This window comes from Geotrypetes seraphini, chromosome 7 (genome assembly GCF_902459505.1).
Source record: "Geotrypetes seraphini chromosome 7, aGeoSer1.1, whole genome shotgun sequence".
NCBI classification, from domain to species: Eukaryota; Metazoa; Chordata; class Amphibia; order Gymnophiona; family Dermophiidae; genus Geotrypetes; species Geotrypetes seraphini.
In genome coordinates, this window is record NC_047090.1 from 129,474,767 (window position 1) to 129,499,065 (window position 24,299).

General features: G+C 40.6%; 2 protein-coding genes across 5 annotated transcripts in view; one reads left to right on the top strand and one right to left on the bottom strand.

Annotated features, from left to right (window-relative positions):
- Positions 1–1,701, bottom strand: part of MIS18BP1 (MIS18 binding protein 1) — a 103,227-nt gene extending 101,526 nt beyond the window's left edge. For both annotated transcript variants that reach the window (XM_033953499.1, XM_033953498.1), the window contains exon 1: positions 1,566–1,701. The gene's annotated coding sequence lies outside the window, so the exon portion shown is untranslated. The remainder of the gene's footprint in view (positions 1–1,565) is intronic.
- A 71-nt stretch (positions 1,702–1,772) lies between these two features.
- On the top strand, positions 1,773–20,019 carry LOC117363409. Of its 3 annotated transcripts, XR_004540049.1 has the most exons (6): positions 1,773–1,925; positions 4,611–5,336; positions 8,264–8,458; positions 10,033–10,243; positions 11,143–11,354; positions 19,670–19,804. XR_004540049.1 is itself a non-coding variant. In XM_033951069.1 (5 exons), exons 2-5 carry the CDS (start codon positions 4,655–4,657, stop codon positions 19,851–19,853), a joined length of 1,272 nt encoding a protein of 423 aa, XP_033806960.1. In that variant the 5' UTR covers positions 1,773–1,925; positions 4,611–4,654; the 3' UTR covers positions 19,854–20,019. The 3 variants fall into 3 exon arrangements, 2 of the variants coding, with proteins under 2 accessions (XP_033806960.1, XP_033806961.1); XM_033951069.1 differs by lacking the exon at positions 11,143–11,354 and having other exon boundaries at positions 19,670–20,019; XM_033951070.1 differs by lacking the exon at positions 19,670–19,804 and having other exon boundaries at positions 11,143–11,651.
- Positions 20,020–24,299: the final 4,280 nt, after the last annotated feature.

Sequence of the window (24,299 nt, forward strand, 5' to 3'; positions counted from 1 at the left end):
AGAGATGGTGGATCTGGGGATGGTGGGGTCCATCGCTGCAGTTGTGGGGATGAAGATGAAAAAAGGAAAGATGAGGGAGGGAGGGAAGGGAATCGGAAGGGGAGGACAGAGATGGAAGATGGATGGCTAGCACAGAGATAGAAGAAAACAACAAATGGGCAGGAGACCTTGCAAATGAATTATCAGAAGACAACCAGAGCCTGGGACCAGCAAGATTTGAATAATGATCAGACAACAAAAGGTAGAAAAAATAATTTTACTTTCTGTTTTGTGATTACAATATGTCAGATTTGAAATGTGTATCCTGCCAGAGCTGGTGTTTGACATAAAAGAGAGGAAAAGTCTTTATTAAGGTGCGCATTTAGCACACGCTAAATTGGTTAACATACCTTAATAAAAGGACCCCTAAGTATCTTTAAAAAAATTTGGCCCATGACTTAGCCTATGTTTTAGATTTCAGCCCCCTTATGTGATTGAGTTTCACCCCTGGTCTGGAACAATTTGCTTGACTTGGTACGCGGCTCATTCTCTGGCAGTATTCAAGTCCAGGCAAAGCCCACTTTTTAAAAACTGCATTTAATCTTAACCCTACCAAATTTTTGTCATTCCTTCTGTAGCCTGTACTAGAGAATGACACGGGGACAAATATATCCCTGTCTCCACAGGAATTCAATTTCCCCATCCCGTCCCCACAAGTTGTCGCTGTCCCTGTCCCATTCCTGTAAGATCTGCATTAACCGCACAAGCCTCAAACACTTATGATTTTAAAGTGTTTGAGGTTTGTGCAAATGAAAACGGAGCTTGTAGGAATGGGGCAGGGACAGGAAAAGAACTCACAGGGATGGAAAAATGAGTTCCTGCGGGTACGAGAAAAAAATCTGTCCCCGTGTCATTCTCTGTCTAGCTCGTACCCTCTATACCTCTCCTCCCTTTACATTTCCCTACAAGAGAAGCATATATTGATTCACCATTTTTGCCCAGTGTATCTTTCATACTTAGATTATAATAAATAACAGTGCTATAGAATAGCAGTAGTGCTATAAAATAAATAAATAATAATAATAATACTGTAGTACAGAATAATAGTATAGAACTAGAATAATGGTATAGAAATAATAGTAGTAGTAGTAGCAGCAGTGTAATGCACAGCAAAAAAAAAAAAAAGCAGCTGTTTGCCAGCAAACTTTAACGGCAGGGTCTGAGCTGTCATAGCCTTATTTTCTTGTCAGTGCTTGAGCACTGATTGGCTCAAGCACTGACAAGAGAATAAGGCTAAAGACCAGATCCTGTCGTTAAGGTTCCGTCCTCCCGCCGAACCCTTCTATACATCAGAGGATCCGCAGGAGGGATGCCCACTCCCACCTGCTGCACCCCCAGCCCCGCATCTCTAAATTAAATCGCGGTCTAGTGGGACTCTCGTGCATTGTTAAGAGGGCGGGCGGGCGAGAGGGAGAGATGTCCACTCCTTCTTGTCTCCGACCCTCCCGTACCTCTAATTTAACTCGGTAGGAGGAATGCCCACTCCCTCCTGCCTCAGGGACCCTGCCCCGCCCCCATCCCCGTACCTTTAAAACTGAAGAACGGCAGGAGAGATACACTTATTCCCCCTACCTACAGCCCGCCTCTTCAAAAACGGCGGGCCTTCTCCTTCCCGGTGCATCCTGGGATGCACTGGAAGGGATCTAAGGCCCTGATTGGCCCAGAGGAGGAGCCTTAGACAACTGAGTCAATCAGAGTCTTAAACCCCCATCCCAGGATGCACCGGGAAGGTGCCTGAGCCAATCAGGGTTTTAGGCTCCACCCAGAACTTAGCCGTGAAAACTGTTTGGAGGAACTGGGTTCTTGCATGTGTTGTTCGAACCCTTCGGTTATGTATTTTAATTATGGCTTTAAATTCTGTTTCTGCTAGTGGCAGAGCAACTATGGTAGGATTTTGCCTAAGGTTCTTTACAGGTTGACTTCAGTTTTAAGAGTTCATTTAATATTATGTTACCTTCTGCACAGCATTTGGCGCGCCGGCATTCGCGGTTTTGTAAATAAATAAATAAAGGAGGGGGGAGAGGTCGTATATTATGTTCAAATTATTCGTCTTCCTTTTAACCGAACTGATTTTTCGCGCCTCCGAAGGCACTGAAAAAAAGCAGCTCAAAGCGTGTTTTCTGACTTATTAACCGTGAGAGAGAACGTTATACATTATTCCTTAAAAGCTAACCCCGATGTGTATGTATTTAAAATAACGTCAATTCGGGCAGCTCTAGCTGCCATTATTCCCCTAAATAAAGAATAAAGTGCGGATCAGGAGTCTACCAAACTATAGATGTGTCAATCTTGTTCCCTTTTTGTCACCGCCAATGACTTAGGACTGAGACCAATTTTTATCCCTTTATATTTGTATTCTAGGAGGGTCCTACAGCCCAGTTGACAACATATATTTTTTTCATTCTTATTTGACCTGAGAAAAGGTGTTTTAATTTATGAAAGTTAGTAGTCTTGCTTGAATCATAGTTCAGGCTTTTATCTATGTTATTATACATCAGTGGTCTCAAACTCAAACCATTTGCAGGGCCACATTTTGGATTTGTAGGTACTTGGAGGGCCTCAGAAAAAATTAGTTAATGTCTTATGAAAGAAATGACAATTTTGCGTGAGGTAAAACTCTTTATAGTTTATAAAGCTTTCCTTTTGGCTAAGTCTTAATAATATTGTAATTTATAGCTAAAGAGACATATATGATCAAGAAACGGTTTTATTTTACTTTTGGGCCACAAGTTTGAGACCACTGTTATACATGCTTGTATTTGCACCTGCGTGCTATTTTCATTGCTTGTTGTATATACATAGTTTTGTGTAGCATACAAGGAAGCTTCTTGTGTGTGGTCTAAATATTATTTTCTGAACAAGGAAGACTAGGATGCAGCAATTTCATGTATGATTGTAGACTTAACAATGCTAGAACTCACAGAACAGAAATAAGTAATTGAAACAAAGAACAGGATATGACACACCACCACTTCAAAATACCCCTTTAATAGCATAAAGAAACTATCAGGTCAGTATTTAGTGCACAGCACTGAATATCTGGCTATGTGCAGTTGCTATGACTTACCTGGCTACTAGGGTAAGTTCTGGATAAAGTTAGAACAGCCCTTTTGGTTGGTTTGTTTGTTTTTTTGAACTAACTTTTATCTGGCACTTAGCTGGTTAGCAGTATTAATATTGCTGCTAACTGGGTAAGTCCTAGTGCTGCTCTGACTCCACTCCCAGATAGTGCCATAGTTCAGCTTTTATTCAAAAGTACTATCAAGTGTCACTGAATATCATCAGCTTGAAAGCTAGCTATCTGGATTTAACCAGGTAGGATTCTTCCTATTCAGTTAAATTCCTTTTGAATATTGAACCCTATGTGAAGGGTAGAAGTCCTGTTCATGTTTTCCACTAGAGAATGCTTATGTGCATAAACAGGGTATACTGAAGCATAAGTGATGCTTCTTTTGGGATATAGCATTGCTACTATCTAGCTTTTCAGAGGGTTGGTTTTTTTTTTTTTGGCTGTGGAGGCTTATTATTCCTACCTCTTTTTCTCTCTCAGCCATGTCATTGCATGTTGATTCTCTGGCTGGAAATCTTGATGAAAAGGAAAAAGTCCTCCTTAATCAATTGACCTTAAGAGGCTGTAATTCTGACACAAGGGAGGAATGATTCCCAGTTGTTGACACCAGTGCAGAAGTAAATGGAAATCACTTCTGTTCCCTGTCAGATTTTTAACTGTGTGGTAATGCAGCTGATTGGGAGGGGACACAGTGGTGCACAGATTTTTTTAATAAGGATAGGATTTAGGGCACCTGGAATTATTTTTATTTTATTTCAAATTTTGAGCCCTGTGCTGTGGAGGGATTGTTAGGTGGACGTTGACACACCTGGAATTTGAGGCATTCGGGGGGGGAGGGGGGAAACACCTGAGTGCCACTCCTTTAAAGCTGCCACCATGCAACACCAACTCAGGGGTATACAGAAAGAAAAATTATGGTAATTTGAGGTGGTGATATTATTTAAACAGAAATGAATCTGGAAAGCTGCATTCATTTTGCAAAATTTAACACTAATGTGCTACTCTACTGTTTCACATGGTTATACATAGCAGCAGCTCTTTAAAGTGGAATTTAAATTATTGTATGTGGGAGATTATGTACAACAGTTTATTACTGCGAAGCCTGCTCTTGTAAAGTCATTTTGCAATAGTGACTGTGCAGAAAATATGATATTTTGGTGGTGTATTTTTCACTACTTTTCATGTAAAGTCCACTTGTGCAAAATCACTTCTGCACGTTGGCGTCAACCTTTGCTGTGAAGAGGAAAATGGATTACAGCAACAAAATTATGAAGATGGGTTGTTTTTTTAAAAAAATTTAGTTTAGGGAAAAACACTTTTTAAACTTGGGGAAACTGGGAACAAATTTAGCCAGTGGCTTTACTGTCCATCATCTTCCTTCTTTCTTATAACCACACTAGTCATTAGTCACTTCTTTTGACCTGGTGATAAAATGATCCTTGATCCTGTTGATGAAATGACAGTTAATTTTGCTATTTGTTTTGTTTTTATAATGATGTAGCGGACTTGAAGTTAAGATTCATCAACAAGAGCCAGCCAGTAGTAATGTTGCCTGTTGTCCAAAGGCTTCATTTGCCACAAGAGGTGTGGATGGAGATATTTATGTATTTTTCTCCTGTTGAGAAGGCCAGTGTGCGTGCTACATGCAGATATTTTAAGACATTAATTGATCATCCTAATCTATGGAAAAAATCCACCATTGTCCTGGGAAACATTGCTCCTTTGAATGAGGATTTCTGGGAAATGCTTCGGAATCGAAAGATATACTCCATAGATGTGAAAAAGATGAAAATAAAACAGTGGAAAAAGCTGACTACTTCTTTGCCTGGCATTCTGAATCTAACTGTAGATTCCTGCTTAACTCAAGAAATATTAACATTTTTGCATCCTTTAACTAATCTACAGAAATTGCATTTGAAAGACTGCTCTGGATTACTGGACAGTCATATATTCAAGGAAGCTGTACGCTATAATCAGCTTACTCACTTGTCTTTGTGCAATATCAAATATTTTGATGGTGTACCACTGACTACAGTTGCCTGTTTGAAGAACTTGTTCTTTTTGTCTCTTCATGCCAAATATGGATTTTTGAATACAGTGGGTATACAGTGTGCTTTGTTCCACTTACCTAAACTCCGAGAACTTTCTTTTACTGTTCGCTTAAAAAATACATGGAGTTTGTCAGAATGTTTCACCTTGCCAGAAGCTGTAGACATTCGAGAAGGAGGTAAAGTTTCAGTTATCTGAAGCCTTGGTATAATTTGTCTTTTGAGTTAAGAATTACATTTCTTCAAAAAAGTTCTGTTATGTAAATGAGAGGGCTGTTGGTGATTTCAACTTTTGTTATGGTGTCTCATGAAGATTCTGGAAGACTTTGGATAGCTAAGCATGGTCTGTAGAAATGATATGTAGTCCAAACTTAACAACTAGACAAAAAAAACCTATAATCATTCATCAAAAGAATTGTTATGAATTTCTGATTCCGTATATCCGGATAAGATCATTATTTCAAAACAGCCGGAGCTGGTCATTTGAACAAAACATCACTGTAATCATAGGTCTTAAAAAACCCAACCTGTACTGTAAAAAAAGTTTAGGTTTTTGGTTAAGGCATCCTGATTCCAACTGGCCCGATTTGCCCAATGTTTTATCAGGTCAATAGAATTGATGGTATTTGGTTGGTGTCACATGAGGAGTCCAGAGTAGCTCCGATCTCCACTGTCAAGTGTTTATGCTGATTCCCTGACGAAGCATTGGAGAAGTTGAGAAACACAGGCCTAGTGGTTAGTGCAGTGGACTGTAAACCAAGGGACTCGGGTTCAAATCCTACTTCAACTCTTAAATTGTAAGCCCTCCAGAAATTGAAAAATTTCTGCTATATCTAAATGTGACACCTGCAAACTTGAAAGCTATTTCATGTACAGTAGGTATTTTTCTGTTCCTGGAAGGCTCATAAATACAAAAGCAAGTTTAAAGTAGGATTTAAACCTAGGACCCTTAGTTTACAGTCCACTTTACTAACTACTAGGCTGCTGACCCTCTGCTCTGTATGTGTGTCCACTTTCTAAGAATGCTGCTTAACAGATGTCCACCATGTCCTTTGTTTTTCCATGTTTAAAATTTGGATGTTTCAGTTTGTAAAAATGGATGTTCATGTTGGACATTTCCAGCACATGGACTTTAATCTTATGCATTTTCAAACAGGCTATATTCTGACTTGGATGTCCTTTCAAAAGTGAACATCTATGTATTGATTGCTGGTAATTGTTAGTTGCTGTGTTTAACAATTGACAGCTTAGTAAATAAGCCGTTAGATTTGAAACGGTTTATATAGCTATTAGAGAACTTGTACAAGCTTAGGAGTTTGTACTGATAACATTTGGGTTGCTTGACATTTTGTTATGCTATTTGGAATTTAGCTAGAACCATTTTTTAAAGTAATGTGTTACTGATTTTATTATTTCAAACCCAATGAAAGAATTATTTTTTAAAATAGGTTCTTGTACATTACCTTGTACAGTTTATATAAAATTACAGGGAAATACTTTTAAAACCAATAAGAGGAAATATTTTTTTCACTCTGAGAATAGTTAAAGCTCTGGAACTCATTGCTAGAGGTTGTAGTAAGAGTGGATAGCATAGCTCAGCGGTCTCAAACTCATGGCCTGCGAGCCGCATGCGTCCCCCCCCCCCCCCGGGTGCTATTTTGTGGCCCATGGTCTTGTACACAATCTTGCACTCTGGGCAGAAAGAGAGGCACCAGCGTCAGCTGACTTGCAACTTCCTGCTGCCGTCGCGTATGCAAAGGCAGGAGTCCCGGCATACGTGACGGCTGCAGGAAGTTGCAAGCCAGCCGGCACCGGAGCCTCTCTTCCTGCCGAGTGTGCGAGATTGCGTACAAGACCGCAGCTGCAAAATACAGGTATTGCTGGACAGGGTAGGAGGGTAGGAAGGAAGGGAGAAGGGGTACTGCTGGACAAAGGGAGCAGGGAAGAGATACTGCTGAATAAGGGGAGCAGGGAAGGGAGAAAGGGTACTGATGGACCTGGCAGAAAGGGAGGGAAATTTAAGGTGCAACACACTGGAGGGGAGGGTGAGATGGTGCATGGGGAGAGAGCATGTTGGGTTGGGGGGGTGAGAAGGAGGGATGCCACTGAGGGAAGAGGCAAGGACAGAGAGAAAAACCATGCAGAAGACAGAAAGTGTTGGACTCGTGGAGAGGGCAAGATGGATGGGGAGGGCAGAAAGGAGAAATGTTACACTGGGGAAAGGGGAGAGGGCAGGGAGTGAAAAGTTGGACTCATGGAGGGAGATAGAGAGAGATGTTTGGTTGAGGGAAGGAAGACCAAGGAGAAGAAGAATGCAGGAGGAAGAGAGAAAAAAATGTTGGATTGGTGGAAAGGAGAGAGAAGTGTTGGACTGGGAGGGGGACCAGAAAGGAGGAAGGGAGATGGACTGCAGGGGGCAGAAAGGAGGAAGGGAAAGAGAAATGTTACACTGGGGAGGAAGGAAGGAGAGAGATGTCAGACCATAGTAATAGGGATGGAAGGAAAGAGAGAGATAGTAAGGGAAGGTAAGACATGGAAACGTAGATTTTGAGAAGAAAGCAGAAGAATGAAAAATTGAAAGTTAAGTTAATGCCAAAGATGGATGCAAATTAATTTCCTTTAGTGAATTCAGGGATACTAAATATAAGATCAAGGTCAGAAAGAGGTTGCAATTAATATAGAGTGCAACTGACCTCTTAAAGGTAACCAGCCTATAGAGTGTGATCAAAAAAGTATGTATAAAATGCTCAGAGATGTGAAACTCTGAAGGGAAGGTTGAAAAACCTCCCTTTGGTAAGAGTTTACCTTCCAGTCATTGCCACTTCATAAGGCTATTCTTATGTTCTTATGATTTATATATTTTAAAATTTGATTTCCCCCACACCAAATGCACCGAAGTCCATTCAATTCTGTGGGCTCGGTGCATTTGCAATAGGAGCTTTGTAAAAGAAGCCCTAAATCTGAACAAATATGACCCTAATGAAAAGGTATTGCATATAGCATAGTTTTCACCCCTTATTGTTTTATTAGAAGATTAGATGACAGCATTTGTCTTCTCTGTTCTTTTTTCAATACCATTTTCCTTTGCTTTCTCTTACACTCCCAGATCTGTCCCATACTCAACTACAGCTCCAGAAATTGGAACTGATCTACTTTGACCATTCAGATCTTACAGAAAATGCATTAGATCAACTGTTTAGTCTTCAGACCATTAGCCTGCACAATTACAAAAACAAAGGCATGGCATTCTTGAACATCATGTTAAAGAAACTTCCTAATTTGACAGAAGTAAACTTTGCAGGTAAGGTTGTTTTATTATTACTTATTTTTCTATCATAGCCCTATAGCTTGCATCTTTGCCTGTGACTATAGTTCAGTTGTATCAAATCCATAATCATGATCTTTTGAAATCAAATGGAAGATGACCTGTGGTAAAGGGAGTATAAGGAAATTTCTGCTTACAAAAAACCAGGGAACTTACTATTAATGTGAACTAAAGAGAATTTGTGTGTTGTCTTTTTTTAAATTGATTTTTAAAACTATTTTATCATAGGCAAATTGCAAAACATATTTTAAAACAATATACATGTATACTGTTGCTCTCAATGCTTCTGAAATGTTTTAAAGCTCATCTTTTATTCAGTTTTTTGTTTACCTCTGTGGTTTGGAACAGTGTGGCGGTAAATGAGTACCACATCTGACCATTAAGGCAGGGCTGTGTCAGCTTAAAACAAAAAAAGGCTCTGAAGCCTATGTTTTGTAGCCAGAAAATAATGGGCAGCTCTGTCAGGCTGTGGAAAGCAGCTATCAGTACCACACACACATTCCCTGGCTGGCGCAGGAAAGAAGAGCAGCTATGAGACAGGCCACAGCCTCCACTTCTACTAATACTGAATAAAATTTGAACTATGTAGTTCAAAGTTAGCATTTAATGCTAAAGCGGCAGAGGAGGAGAATAAGGCCTGATGAAACAGCAGCTCATCTCATCCTTAACAGGCCAGAGCTGTGAGGTGGGATTGAGGGAGTTGCATGTTTATGTGCTGTGTGGAGGGAGAGGGGGGGAAGGTAGCTCACATAGATCCACCTTAATGAGGAGAGTATATGGAGTGCTAGCAACTGCAGAATCAGCCTATAAGCATTTCTACTGATGACATCATTCTCCAACAACCATGTTGGTAGGATCGATTTTAAATTTTTAAAGAATCCTGTTCTTTGGGGAGGAGTGGAAAACGGGATTGAGACAGGCTACTGTTTGGGGTGAGGAGAGGTTCAGAAAGTCCACTGTTTAGAGGCAGAGATGTGATGCCAAGGCTGCTGCTAGGATGGCTGTGTAGTTGATGCGTGGCTTTAGGCTGTGGTTGCTGGGAGTGTAAAGACTAGCAGTAGGGAGGGGTGGGAGCAGGTTGACAATGGAGAGATTCTAAGGCTGCAGCTTCTGGGTGTAGGTGGATGGGTGCACCATCCATCCACCCTTAGTAGCTTTAGCTTCTCTCTCATTACTAAAAACCTATCTTCATTGCCAGATACAATGTGGATATATGGGGGATGGGAAGAGCAGTAACCTCTTATAGTTTCAAGTTTATTAGGATTTTATATACCGCCTATCAAGGTTATCTAAGTGGTTTTACAATCAGGTACTCAAGCATTTTCCCTATCTGTCCCAGTGGGCTCACAATTTATCTAACGTACCTGGGGCTATTGTGTTAAATAACTTTCCATGTATCACTTGACCATACTTAATACATGAGTACACAGACACAGCTTACACCAATGTTTGGTGCAGATGTAAATGTATGTATCCATGTTGGTTCTGGAAGTTTATTTTAGCCCTAAGAGGTCATGTCTTTTTTTTTTTGTTTGTTTTTCATTTTACAGATTTTAGTTCTTTAGATCTTTGTTACATACCTCCTAGACTGGAAAAATTCTGTGCCATAAGAACTCGGATTAACAATGAAACTCTTCATCAACTTTTTCTTTGTGCCAGAAACTTAAAATATTTGGACTTGAGCTTCTCGCATGGATTTGATGTATTTTGTTTGACAAAGTTGCCTGTAAGATGCCCACTACTGACAAAACTCTATCTCAGGTAGGAGTGGCTAATGTATATTCCAGTACAATAGGGATGGTATGCTGGACCATAGAGTTATCCATATGTGCTTGTGAGCACTGTGTAGAAAATGTCAAATCACAGCTTTTCACTCCTCTTCCTTCTCCCTGGGCTGGGCTGCCACCATCAGTTCTTCCTTCTGCAAGCAAGCATGAAGGTGTCTTACTGATTGGCTCTTGTTTCTTTTAATTTTACAATGTTTTTACTGATTTGTTTGTGGTGCTAGAGTACCCTCTAAAAAGGGTCTTCTCTGCCTGCTTGGAAAGGAGCAGACTTTTCTGTCTGCAGTTGGCTGGTGTATACTTCAGGGACCTGTTCAGCCGGTCTGCTGAAGATCTGTGGAGCTCAGGGTTCCATGCCCTCAGCACTTGCTCACTTCCTTGATTTGGTCAGAAGTTGAGTGCTATGCCTATTCTACACCACTGTCAGCATCTTGGAATTGTACATATTGCTTGTCTTTTAGCCAGGCCATCTACCTAATGGGGTCCCTCACTTCCAGAGGGATGTGAGATGAGTCTCCAACTTAGGACTGTAAATGCCAGCACTCGGCACCCTTATCTCTCTTAGGTGATTTATGTTGACTTCAGACATTAGCCAGAGACTGCTGGATGTGTTGGTATTTGACCAGCAGATGGCCTGGGTACACCTATTGACCAGAGACAGTGGTGGGAAGGAGAAGAAAGAAGATCAAAGGGCTTGGTTGGTATCCGGACAGAATTCATGAGGAGTCTAAGTAGGTAACATCGTTGTGTGCTGGAGGGAAGAGTGGAGTGAAGAGACTAAGGCAGTCAGGAGAAAAGTGTCTGTTGACTTATGTGCCTTTGAGTTGTCCTGAAACAAGGTTCCATGAACAATCTCCTTGTACTTTCCTAAACTAGAGAGAGAGACTTAAGTGTGAGACTGTACCCAGCCAGAGCACAACTTCATCTCTGGTAATCAAAGGACTGACAGCTGTTTGTTCTGGCTTCATCTTTTCAAGAACTGATACCCGCAGAGTGCTGTAATCAGTCTAAGCCCCACAAGACTATGAAGACCTGCTCCCTACCCAGGAGAGAGAGCATCATGTTCGAGAAGCCTCTCCTTGTAAATGGTGAGCAGGCATACCTTCTATGGGTTAGAAAAATAGTTGGCAGTATTCTTGCCGTGAGTAGTTTTATGAGATTGGTGCATAGTTCAGTATTATCCTAGCTTTGTTGCCTTTCTCTGAGTGACCTAGTTTCTTATGCATAGTCTGTATCACAGAATTATTATTTGGGCACAATTGTTCAGTTTTGTGTTCATCTATGAATATGTATATATGTAACTAAGCTGTGCATTCCCCTGTATACATGTATGAGTTTTCTTGATTGTGGCGAGTAGTACAAATTAAAAAAATCTATTTTACTTAGCCGGGTGGACTGTGTTGCCAAGCGAGTAACCAAGTAAAAGCTGTTCCCTGGGGCAATGTGTTGCAGTGCTAAACCCCTAGACACCTGAGCATTTTACTATAAGTAATTGTATAGCATTGACTACCCTATAGGCCCATGATATACACATGTCACAAGGCTAGAAAATGTATATGAAATAGGTGTTGCATTGGTCCCTAGTGGCTTTGCCACTACTGGTTTCCAAATGAGCAAACCGGTATCTCCATCGCCATAAGGGCCACACCCAATAGCCATGCAACAACAGTCACGGATGGGTTTCTTTTCTACAAGATTCCAAGCCTGTTTACATTAAGGCAGTGTCCTGCAAACTTTGTTGAGCTGCGGCACACTAAACATAGTGGCCATGGCTCGAGACACCTGGAAGTATGCGACGTCATCATGTTGACATCCACATATGCGCGAAGGCCCTCCAGACAAACCCTGAGCCGCCAGTGTGGGGTGACAGCAGGGAAGGAGATGTGCCTACAGGATGTGCCTCTCGCAGTGAGAGGCACAGCATCATGGTTTATCTTGCCAAAGGGTTACAGAATTTCTGCTGTAAAGACTCGTATTCAGTGAGGAAAAGAGCTTCATGATGAAAGAAGACTTGGGATACTTGATCTAGCTTTGCTCCTGACTGTCTGATCAGTAGCTTCTGCTCATGATAGTAAAATACTCAAATCTTTTCAACGCAGGGGGGAAAAGTTATATCCTCTTCAAAGTCTGAGATCTATAACCTAAAAATCAAAGAACACAATCTGAATTGGAAATCTTGGCACAGTTTCAAAAATTTTAAATATACCTGACTAAAGCATGCAAATGGAGACAAAGCAATAAACAAATGTCTAAAATGATTGGTAATAATGGGTTCAAGAAGGGCTACTTAAGCCTATCAATTCTGAGTATAAAACCTATTGTAACTCCTGGAAAATACAAATAGTACATAAACGTTATACACAGCAGCCAACTGATAAACCTAGCACTGCCTTCACTGGAGAATGAATAGCAAATTAAGCACAAAATATAATGCCAATCATTAAACTCACGCCAGAAAAACACATTTTATAACAATACTGTAGAACTTTTAGAAATCTTTGACAAGCATAAAGCAGAAATACAGTGGTATTCTTAAGCATATAAGAATTGCCACTGCTGGGTGAGACCATGGTCCATCGTGCCCAGCAGTCCGCTCCCGCGGCGGCCCTTAGGTCAAAAACCAGTGCCCTAACTGAGACTAGCCTTACCTGCGTACGTTCTGGCTCAGCAGGAACTTGTCTAACTTTGTCTTGAATCCCTGGAGGGTGTTTTCCCCTATAACAGCCTCTGGAAGAGCGTTCCAGTTTCCTACCACTCTCTAGATGAAGAAGAACTTCATTACATTTGTACGGAATCTTTCCCCTTTTAACTTTAGAGAATGCTCTCTCATTCTCTCTATCTTGGAGAGGGTGAACAACCTATCTGTATCTACTAAATCTATTCCCTTCATTATCTTGAATGTTTCGATCATGTCCCCTCTCAGTCTCCTCTTTTCAAGGGAGAAGAGTCCCAGTTTCTCTAATCTCTCACTGTACGGCAACTCCTCCAGCCCCTTAACCAGCGCTCTTCTCTAAACCCTTTCGAGTAGTATTGTGTCCGTCTTCATGTACGGCGACCTGTGCTGGACACAGTATTCCGGTTGGGGGTGTACCATGGTCTGGTAGAGCGGCATGGCAACCTTTTCTGATCTGTTTGTGATCCCCTTCTTAATCATTCCTAGCATTCTGTTCACCCTTTTTGCTACCGCCGCGCATTGCGCGGACGACTTCATTGACTTGTTGACCAGTACCCCCAACTCTCTTTCCTGAGGGGTGTCTCCGAGTTTTGCACCGGACATCCTGTATTCGTGTATAAGATTTTTGTTACTGACATGCATCACCTTATACTTATCCACGTTAAACCTTATTTGCCATGTCGCAGCCCATTTCTCGAGCATGTTTGTCACGTTGCAGGTCTTCACAATCCTTCTGTGTCTTCACTACTCTGAATAACTTCGTATCGTCTGCAAATTTAATCACCTCACTCGTCGTACAATTTCCACGTTGTTTATAAATATGTTGAAGAGCACTGGTCCAAGCATCGAACCTTGCGACATTCCACTCGTGACGCTTTTCCAGTCCAAGTATTGTCCATTTACCCTCCACTCTGTTTCCTATCTGTCAGCCAGTTTTTAATCCATGTGAGTATTTCACCCTCGATTTGATTGCTCGCTATTTTTCGAAGTAGTCGTTCATGCGGGACCTTGTCGAACATCTTCTGAAAATCTAGATATACAATGTCGTCCAGGTCACCTTTGTCTATCTGCCTGTTTGCTCCCTCGAAGAAGTGCAGCAAGTTTGTCAAGCAAGATCTTCCTTTGCTGAAGCTATTCAAATTATCGAGCATAAATGCAAGTCCATGCTCCTAAGCATTTCTAACTTTGAGGTGGTTGTTAGGTGCCATCGACTTGTGCTCAAGTCCTAGCGACTTGATGAATTGCAGATTTAAAAAGAAATCGGTTTTGTGCTAGTCTGGAAAGGTCCTCAAGCATCATCTCCATGGTTGCTTTCAATGTGTTCAGCCATCTGATTGCAGGTCGCCCTCATTCCTTCGATCTTCTTAAACATGATGCCCTTCTCCAGTGATCTCTTTCTTCTGATTGTATGACCAAAATAAGACAGTTGTAACTTCATCATTTGGGTTTTGCATGACATAGCCAATTTGATCTCTTCCAGAATCAATTTGTTAGTTCTTCTGGCAGTAAATTTGTACATTTATGACCGTGATATTGCAAAATCAAAAGGTATGTTTATAAGAGTAAAATGTTCTCTTTCAAACAGTGTTGCTTTTATGAAGATATAGGCAAACTTTTTATATATATATACAGTGGTACCTTGGATTACGAGCATAATCCGTTCCAGGAGCATGCTCGTAATCCAAAATGCTCGTTTATCAAAGCGAGTTTCCCCATAGGAAATAATGGAAACTCGCTTTGATGCGTTTCCCCCCCCCCCCCCCCGAGAACCGGCATTGCTCCCCTCGAAGGCCCCCCTGCGATCAGGCACCCCCCCTTGCGATCCGGCACCCCCCCTGCCTCGAACTGGCGCCCCCCCGGCCACTTTCCGACCCCCCCCACCCCCCGACACGATTATCCCTGGAAAGATGGTTGAAGCACTCATCAAGGATAGCATAGTCCGGCACTAGGATACACACGACTTGATGAAACCCAGTCAGCATGGCTTCAGGAAAGGGAAATCATGTTTAATGAATTTACTTCAATTTTTTGAGACTGTGAACGAACAAATTGATAGTGGAAAGCCGGTGGATATAATATACTTGGACTTCCAGAAAGCGTTCAACAAAGTTTCACACGAAAGACTTCTCAGGAAACTACAAAGCCATGGAATAAGGGAGATATACAAAGATGGATAGGCAAATGGCTGGAAACAGAAAGCAGAGAGTGGGCATAAATGGGAAATTCTCTGACTGGGAGAAAGTGACTAGTGGTGCACCCCAGGGCTCGGTACTTGGGCCAATCTTATTTAATATTTATATCAATGACCTGGAAGAAGGAACATCCAGTGAGATCATCAAGTTTGCAGACGACACAAAGCTATGCCGGGCAATCAGATCACAGAAAGATAGCGAAGAACTCCAGAGCGATTTGTATCAGTTAGAGAAATGGGCAGAGAAATGGCAGATGAAGTTCAACGTGGAGAAATGCAAAGTAATGCATTTAGGCAGTAAGAATAAGGAACACGAGTATAGAATGTCAGGAGCAACTCTGGTTAAGAGCGAACAAGAAAAGGACCTGGGTGTACTGATAGATAGGACCCTGAAGCCGTCAGCACAATGTGCGGCGGCAGCAAAGAAAGCAAATAGAATGTCGGGCATGATAAAGAAGGGAATCACAAATAGATCGGAGAGGGTTATAATGCCGCTTTATAGAGCAATGGTCAGATCCCACTTGGAATACTGCGTCCAACATTGGTCTCCCAACCTAAAGAATTGGAGATCAAACATAAAGGAATATAAACAACTGATAAAAGAAAAAAGGAAAACATTTTACTCATCCAAAATACATATATCCAACACAAGTTCAAAAGGAATCAACACCCATGAACTGTTCAATCTAGTTAAAAATTTATTCGACACCACACGCCACAGTCAAGCAACACACGACATAAAACTTCCATCAGCAGACGATCTAGCACAACACTTCGACTCAAAAATTGTGAACCTAAGGAACAACTGCCCAAAAAACAACACAGATGAACAGCAAATAGCCAACATACATGAAAATGAAATACCAGTGGACATGTATTGGAACTCCTTTCAGGACCTAAAATGGAAAAACTTCATAAAACTCTACAACAAATATACTAAATCAAACTGCATCTTAGATCCCTGTCCCCCCAACATAATGAAAGCAGCCCCTTTAGACTTTAAAATAACACTATGGACTCATATGTCCAACAATTTCAAAAACGGAAAATTCCTATCAAATAATGGTCACATTATAATCACCCCAATCCCAAAAAACCGTAAACTACCCCTAACATCAACAACCAACTACAGACCAGTAGCATCCATCCCATTTTTCGTAAAAATAATGAAAGGTTTGGTACAAACCCAACTGATGGACTACCTAGATCGGTTCTCACTGCTACATGAAACCCAGTCGGGCTTCAGACCTCTGTTTAGTACTGAGACGGTGATTGCTGCAATCTTAGAATACCTCCGTAACTTATTCAGCAAGGGCCACAAAGCCTTAGTGATGCAATTCGACATGAGCTCGGCCTTCGACTTGGTGGATCACAAAAAATTACTACAATGTTTAGATTCAATCGGCATCGGAGGCGAAGTGCTGGACTGGTTCAGAGGATTCCTTACAACCCGCACCTATCAAGTTCGCTTCAATTGCAATCTCTCTAAAACATGGAGAAACCCATCAGGCGTGCCACAGGGGTCCCCACTATCCCCACTACTCTTCAACGTCTATATAGCTTCACTAGGTACGCAGCTAACCCAGCAAGGCATAAAAGTATTCAGCTATGCAGACGACTTCACAATCATAATCCCGTTTACTGCGTCTCCCTCCGAAATCACCCCCACAGCAACTGAAGCGCTAAACACGATGGAACAATGGACCACAGATTTCAAACTGAAGCTCAATTCAGATAAAACTAAATTCTTCATAGCCTTGCCACACGCACATAACACGACAATATCATTACACATTAACAATCTGAACTACCCCATTCAACAAACGATGAAGATTCTAGGAGTAATACTAGACCAAGGTCTAACCATGAAAGACCACATAGACTCCCTAATCAAAAAAGGGTTTTTCACCCTCTGGAAACTTAGGTCCATTAAGGCGTACTTCCACACCTCTGCTTTCAGAATTCTAGTACAATCACTAATACTAAACCACCTGGATTATTGCAACATCACCCATCTGACAATCCCCCAGAAGCAAATGCAAAGACTACAACTGATACAAAACGCAGCAGTCAGGATGATTTTCGGGCTGAAGAAGTCCGATCACATAACTCCTTCCTACCGACTCCTACACTGGCTGCCGATGGAGGCACGCACGAAGTTCAAGCTAGGATGTCTCTGCTTCAAAGTTTTAAATGGTCTAGCCCCAAAATACATTACAGACCTCTTCTCATTCCCAACCAACAGACATGAAAGAAAAACACACATGAAATTTGTCTCCCCACCAGCTAGAGGGTGCAAATATAAGAGACACCATCAACAACTGCTATCGTATCAAGCAGCCATATGGAGTAAAGACCTAGAAAAACTAATTACGCACACAAACAACTATGAAGAATTCAGGAAACACCTAAAAACTTACCTATTCTTGAAATACCTAGGTAACGAACCGGAACATCAGCCCCCCTCGTAACATTATCACATACTTGAACCTGTAAACTGGTAACCCTAACCCCTAATCACTAACTATGAACACTCCATTCAATCTACGGATTATTTCTACTTCTGTATAAATAGCTTGGCACCTCCCGGCCTTGCAGCACACTAACTGTAGTTAACAGTATTAATGTTATCAGATGTACACTGCTATACTCTTTAATTCGTCGTATGTACAGTTTCCCTTTATTGTATTTACAGTTTCTCTTATTGTAAACCGCCTAGAAGTCGCAAGATTGCTGGCGGTATATAAGAATAAAGTTATTATTATTATTATTATTATTATTATAAAGAAGGATGCTGGAGAGGGTGCAGAGGCGAGCAACAAAGCTAGTAATGGGTATGGAGAAACTGAAATACGAGGATCGACTTATGAGACTGGGATTGTTCTCCTTTGAGAAGAGGAGACTGCGAGGGGATATGATCGAGACCTTCAAAATACTGAAAGGAATCGACAAAATAGAGCAGAAAAAACTATTTATATTGTCCAATTTGATATGGACAAGAGGACACAGAATGAAGCTGAGGGGGGACAAGTTCAGGACGAATATCAGGAGGAGTGTGTGGCGCAGTGGTTGGAGCTACAGACTCAGCACCCTGGGGTTGTGGGTTCAAACCCTGCGCTGCTCCTTGTGACCCTGGGCAAGTCACTCAGTCCTCCATAGCCCCAGGTATGTTAGGTAGATTGTGAGCCCACCGGGACAGATAGGGAAAATGCTTGAGTACCTGATTGTAAAACCGCTTAGATAACCTTGATAGGCGGTATATAAAAACCTAATAAATTTGAAATTTTGAATTTGAATTTGAAGTTCTCCTTCACACAGAGAGTGGTGGACACCTGGAATGCTCTCCCCGACGAGGTTATTGCGGAATCAACCGTCCTAGGATTTAAAAGCAAACTAGATGCACATCTCCTTATAAGGGGCATAGAAGGATATGGGTGACTACAAATTATGCCAGGTGTACACCTGGGAGGGCCTCCGCTTGTGCGGATCGCCGGACTTGATGGACCGTAGGTCTGATCCGGAGATGGCACTTCTTATGTTCTTAACAAATTTAGATTAAAAGTACACATATGTGATAGGCATAGAAAGTCCTTTGTAATAAAATGTATACTGGACCCCAACACGGTCTGTGTTTCAGCCAAATAGGCCTTCCTCAGGGGTGTAAAAGGTAGCCCAATAGAGGGAGCCAAATTGCAAAAAATCAACCCAAAATGGTTACTGAGGGTATGTATTATAAAATTCCTGCTGCCTGGCACAATGTCCAAAAAAAACCTCAATCCTGAAAAAACGCTGCGACAAACTCAAATCATAGCACTGAATGCTAACACGTCCATTATAGTCTATGGACGCATTAGCGTGTGCTAATATTTAGCGCGGCTAAAACGGCTAGTGTGCCTTAGTAAAAGGATCTCTGTTTTGTTTTAGACCTTCTTTGTTTTGCTTTTTTAAAATTTGTACATACACCTCCTAGACTGATAGATAGGCAGTACTGTATATCAAAATAAAATTAAACTTGATACATTTTACACAATCTCCTGAATAGATGTAGATATATGCAAGTACATGTACTTTTAATTGTTGCCAATTTTGTAAGGGTAATTTTACAAGAGGCAGGCACCTATGTGTCATTATAAAATAGCCTCAAAATTGGTGGCTATTTGGACTTCTTCCCTAGGCAACCTGTTATGAAATTACCTTCATACCATAATATTTTTCTCCCTGCCTCTCCTGGTATATGAAAGATGGAAGAGGGTGGATACAAGACTATAGAAATATTGATGAATATGGTTGGTGAATCTGGTTAATATCTTATGTTCCAATATAATCCTCTTTGACACTTGTCCCATATCTCGTATACTACATATTGGGAAACATTGAACTGGGTAATTATTCTGTGTTTTGTACCTTATTCTAGTACTTTGATACCAGAGTGAGTCAGAAATCTTTGTAATAAATATTTTTGGTACTGCTGCACATCTCAGATTTCTTTTTTATGTATCATATAGAAAAGATGATATTTTTTTTTGTTTTAAATCTAGGAACATCAACTTCCCTGAAGAGACTCTGATTGTTCTAGCTAGCATGAAGTCTTTACGAGAGCTAGATGTTGTCAATAACACCCTTCTGACACCAGAAGCTATCTTTAAATTTCAAAACATGACTGACAACAGAATTCACCAAATTTCAGACAGACTAAAGTTAGATTCTCTGTGCAGCTGTTAATTTTTATGATAAAATTATAACCTACATTTCCTTTTTATGTCCTTCATATGTTTCCTCTTTAATTTTACACATTATAACCTCAGTCAATACTCTGGCATTGGTAAACCATTCATAATACCACAACTATATCTCTCAATGCCGCTCTCTCTTCTTAATAAATTACTTTAGTCAAACTATCAGGGCTTCAGACGTGCCATGTGGTGACCAAATAGCACTTCTGAAGCCCTGATAGTTTGACTAAAGTAATTTATTAAGAAGAGAGAGCGGCATTGAGAGATATAGTTGTGGTCTTCTTTAATTTTAGGCATTATATTTATTATCAAATTATACAAGGATGCACAACATATAATATGAAAATCTCAGCACTTCATTAACTTAAATGGAGACTATTGCATAATTCAGTCCGTTAATGCAAGAAATTATCTTACAAATATGCCTCACTCCATTTTAAACTCCTTTATTCAAAAATTTTTTGTATTTCATAGATCCTCAGAGGGCCACCACGCACTCAAATATATTTCATGGTGCGGGGCTTTATGCACCCTTTCGTCACTGGACCTGTTTTTTTAGTTAAGTGTAACATACATTTTAGTGTTATGACTAAAGTATAGGTATTCTAGAAGTACTTAGCTTTTTAGTTGACGCTAGTCGGGAGGGTAGAAACATAAATGTCCAACATGTTTCGCCCGTCTGTCTCACAGGGCTTTATCAAGGCTCCCTCTCCCGTTCAGTAACCACTTTCACCAACCACTGCGCCGTTTGACGAAATTTCGTCAAACGGCGCAGTGGTTGGTGAAAGTGGTTACTGAACGGGAGAGGGAGCCTTGATAAAGCCCTGTGAGACAGACGGGCGAAACATGTTGGACATTTATGTTTCTACCCTCCCGACTAGCGTCAACTAAAAAGCTAAGTACTTCTAGAATACCTATACTTTAGTCATAACACTAAAATGTATGTTACACTTAACTAAAAAAACAGGTCCAGTGACGAAAGGGTGCATAAAGCCCCGCACCATGAAATATATTTGAGTGCGTGGTGGCCCTCTGAGGATCTATGAAATACAAAAAATTTTTGAATAAAGGAGTTTAAAATGGAGTGAGGCACATTTGTAAGATAATTTCTTGCATCAACATATAATATGTTCATATAATGAGTCAAAATGTTGTGAAATCGTGGCACCGATGTATCCCCCTCTTCAAACCCAGCATTTACCCAAAAAGAGGGAGAAAAAGCCTCAGACTAATGTAGAACACTGCTGGTCTCACTTGGCTGCACTTTTCAAGGTTGTATTGTTTGTTCCCCTGATGAGCCAAATATTGGTGAAACAAGGTCACTTGGGAAGATTGGAGAAGACGTGCCAGCATTGGAGCTCAAGTCATCTTTTGTCAGCTAAGTCCTTGAAAGTGCCTCCGGGTGACTTTGCCCTTTTCTAAACCTGAGTTATTCTGTGAGGGAGTTTTTTGCCAGTGAAAGTATCAAAAGCAGTTTTGATTTGTACCTTTTGGTTCTCTACTTCTACATTAGTCTGAGGCTTTTTCTCCCTCTTTTTGGGTGCATGCTTGGTTTGAAGAGGGGGGTACCTCAGTGCCACGATCACACAACATTTTGACTCATTATATGAACGCATTACCGGTATATTTATTGTAAACCACTTAGATAATATTTTATAGACTGTATATCATATAAACTAACCCATAACCCATTTTGGCCTGGTATTTATAAATTTATCTGTAAAATTCTTGTGTTACAACTTTTGAGAAATGTCAGATGTTATCTATGAAATTTCTTTTCATCCAAAGATCATGTTTTTCTATTATGGCTTTAACCAAAGCATCATGTAACTGTGTTAAAGCAAAAGCACATTTATTATATAGCTAAAATATCAGTGGAACAAAAAGAAATATTTTTTCTTTCAGCTAATTGGATTGAGGCTCATACACTGGCAAGCATTGTTAAACCTGCTCTGTCACAGGTTTGTACTTTATGTACATTGAGGGCTCTTTTTACTAAACTGTGCTAGAGGGTTTTAGTCCGGGCCAGCGAGGTAAATGCTCGACGATCATAGAATTCCTATGAGTGTCGGAACATTTACCTCACCGGCCTGCACTAAAAACCTTTAGCGACATTTAGTAAAACCCAGCATTAATGATTTTGAGGTAGTCTCATAATCTTGTCTGACAAATCAGTTTTTTAATTTTATAAACATTTTTTTTTTAATTTAGTGGAACTATACAGTATGTAGAGCTGCTGCAATAGCTGTACGCAATAAAACCTACCCCTGCATTCTACTGCATATCAGAATGATCTGTTTTTGATTGATTGACCGCAAGCGTTTACAATTCAGCTTTAATATAGTAGTGATAAATACAAAGGAGTGAGTGATAGAAACAAATGTTGGATATACATATGTACAGTATTAGTGTTTCAGGAACATTACAGATGCTGTCTGATGTGTTTGTCTACATTGCAGTCCAGAGAGACAGAATACTTTAATGAAACCCTAGATAATATCAGAAACATTTTTTTTTTTTTTATAATGAAAACGTTTGCACCTTGAAACATTTTGTTAACTTTTCAAAGATACTATCTCTATCTTACTATCAGGTTGACTTTAATTAATTTTAATAACAGAACAATATTGAATGCTCATTAGATTGTACGATTAGGTCTCTTCCACAAGAATACGTCCCTGCTCATTGGAATTAATATCCATTCTCTGGCCTAAAAATTAATAAGAAACTAGCATAGATCTTCGAAGGATCAGCAGCAATGTAAATTTTATACACAGATTAGGAACTGACTTATTAAGATATAATGTGGGTCTTGGGATTCAATATATCTGCCTGCATTTATAAGTGAGTCTGTTGGCGATTCACAGCCACTTGGGAGCCCTTCTGGAACACCATGACCTCTGTGGCTATTTTGAATTGCTGAGTGTGTGGCAAATCCAGTTTCGTTGCTTGTGTTTTCTTGTCCCTATGTTTCACTGTAATTTTAGTGCTGGCTGGGCTTCCGGATTGGAGGGAGGGTTGTACTGAAAATTAGAAATTTTTCTGAGCTTTGTTGGGTTGGTTTACTGCTTTGTGTATTGTTATTGGCTCAATAAAAATTATTTAAACATAAGTGAGTCTGTTGTAAAGATCACCAGGACAGTACCATATACATTTTGACAGATGAATCATACCACCCATTTATCGATCAATTTTTATTGTGTAAAATATTTAATAAAGTATAAACTAGAAAAAATAATTAGCTGTCTTTACCATGTATTACATGCATGCACAGATCAGTTATTGAACAAAACTTTTAATAAAGTACTGTTTGAACAAAAAAAACCATTTTACCATGTCTTAAATGAGCACATACTCGTAGATCGGTTATTACTTTTCTTCAGGAAACTTTCTAAACTCTATAGTTTTCCTGCCTCTTGCTTTTTCTTTGTGATTTCCATAATCAATTTTAGATGCAGATTGTGAGTTCTGTCAGTCTTAATCCATATAAGCAATTTTCATAACTGTCACTATAGGGGGAGTGAAATTCTGTCATCTTATCACAAGACACTGTCAGCCAGAGACTACTAGTTTAGGGCAGTGGCTGCGATAGCCTCATCAGATGTTCATACATTGAGCAATAATCATCAATATGTATACACTACTCCAAGTTATGAGTATTGGAGAATACAAGAAACTCCTCATAAATAGCTTTGGCCTTTTTACTACTTGTGTAAATCCTTCAGACTGTTTCTCATCTTCTGAAACTTCCTTTAGATCAGAATCGAAGGCCCCATACAATCCTCGCTCCCTGCACTTTTAGATGATTGAGGACGAGATGATCCCCCATGCTCTTTCTGCCAGGTCAAACATATTAGCTATTGACAGCTTTTTTTCAGACATTCAGTAATTGGGTACATTATCCTCAACCACTGACTTGATGATATTTTTTTCTGTAGTGCATCTTGAATTAGGGAAATGATGCCCTGGTCAAGTAGTTGGATCTTGGATTTTGTATTCTTTGGCAGATAGCTGGCTGTACTCTTGTCGTCATGGCTCACCAAGCTGCCCTCTGAGGCATTAGATGGGCAGTTGTCTAGCAACAAAAGGGCTTTGTGCTATTTATTTATTATTTTACCATTGCATTTTTTCTAGTAAAACAGGTGCCGGTACTCATATACCAGGCCATTTTTCAGGAATGGGGTGATCACTGAGGGACTCACCCCATAGCAGTGGCGTACCAAGGGGGGGAAGTTCGCCCCGGGTGCAAGCCCATGGGGGGGTGCTCCCAGCCTTGGAGTCATGGCCCGGGAACTTCCCTTCTTATGGCCCGACTCCAAGGCTTTCGCGAGTCCCCGACATGGTCCAGCCTGCCCTGAGCCTTAAGTTCTCTGTCTTACCTACCTTCCTCCACGGCCACACACCCCGTCAGAGCTTGTTGCACTCTAATGTCGGC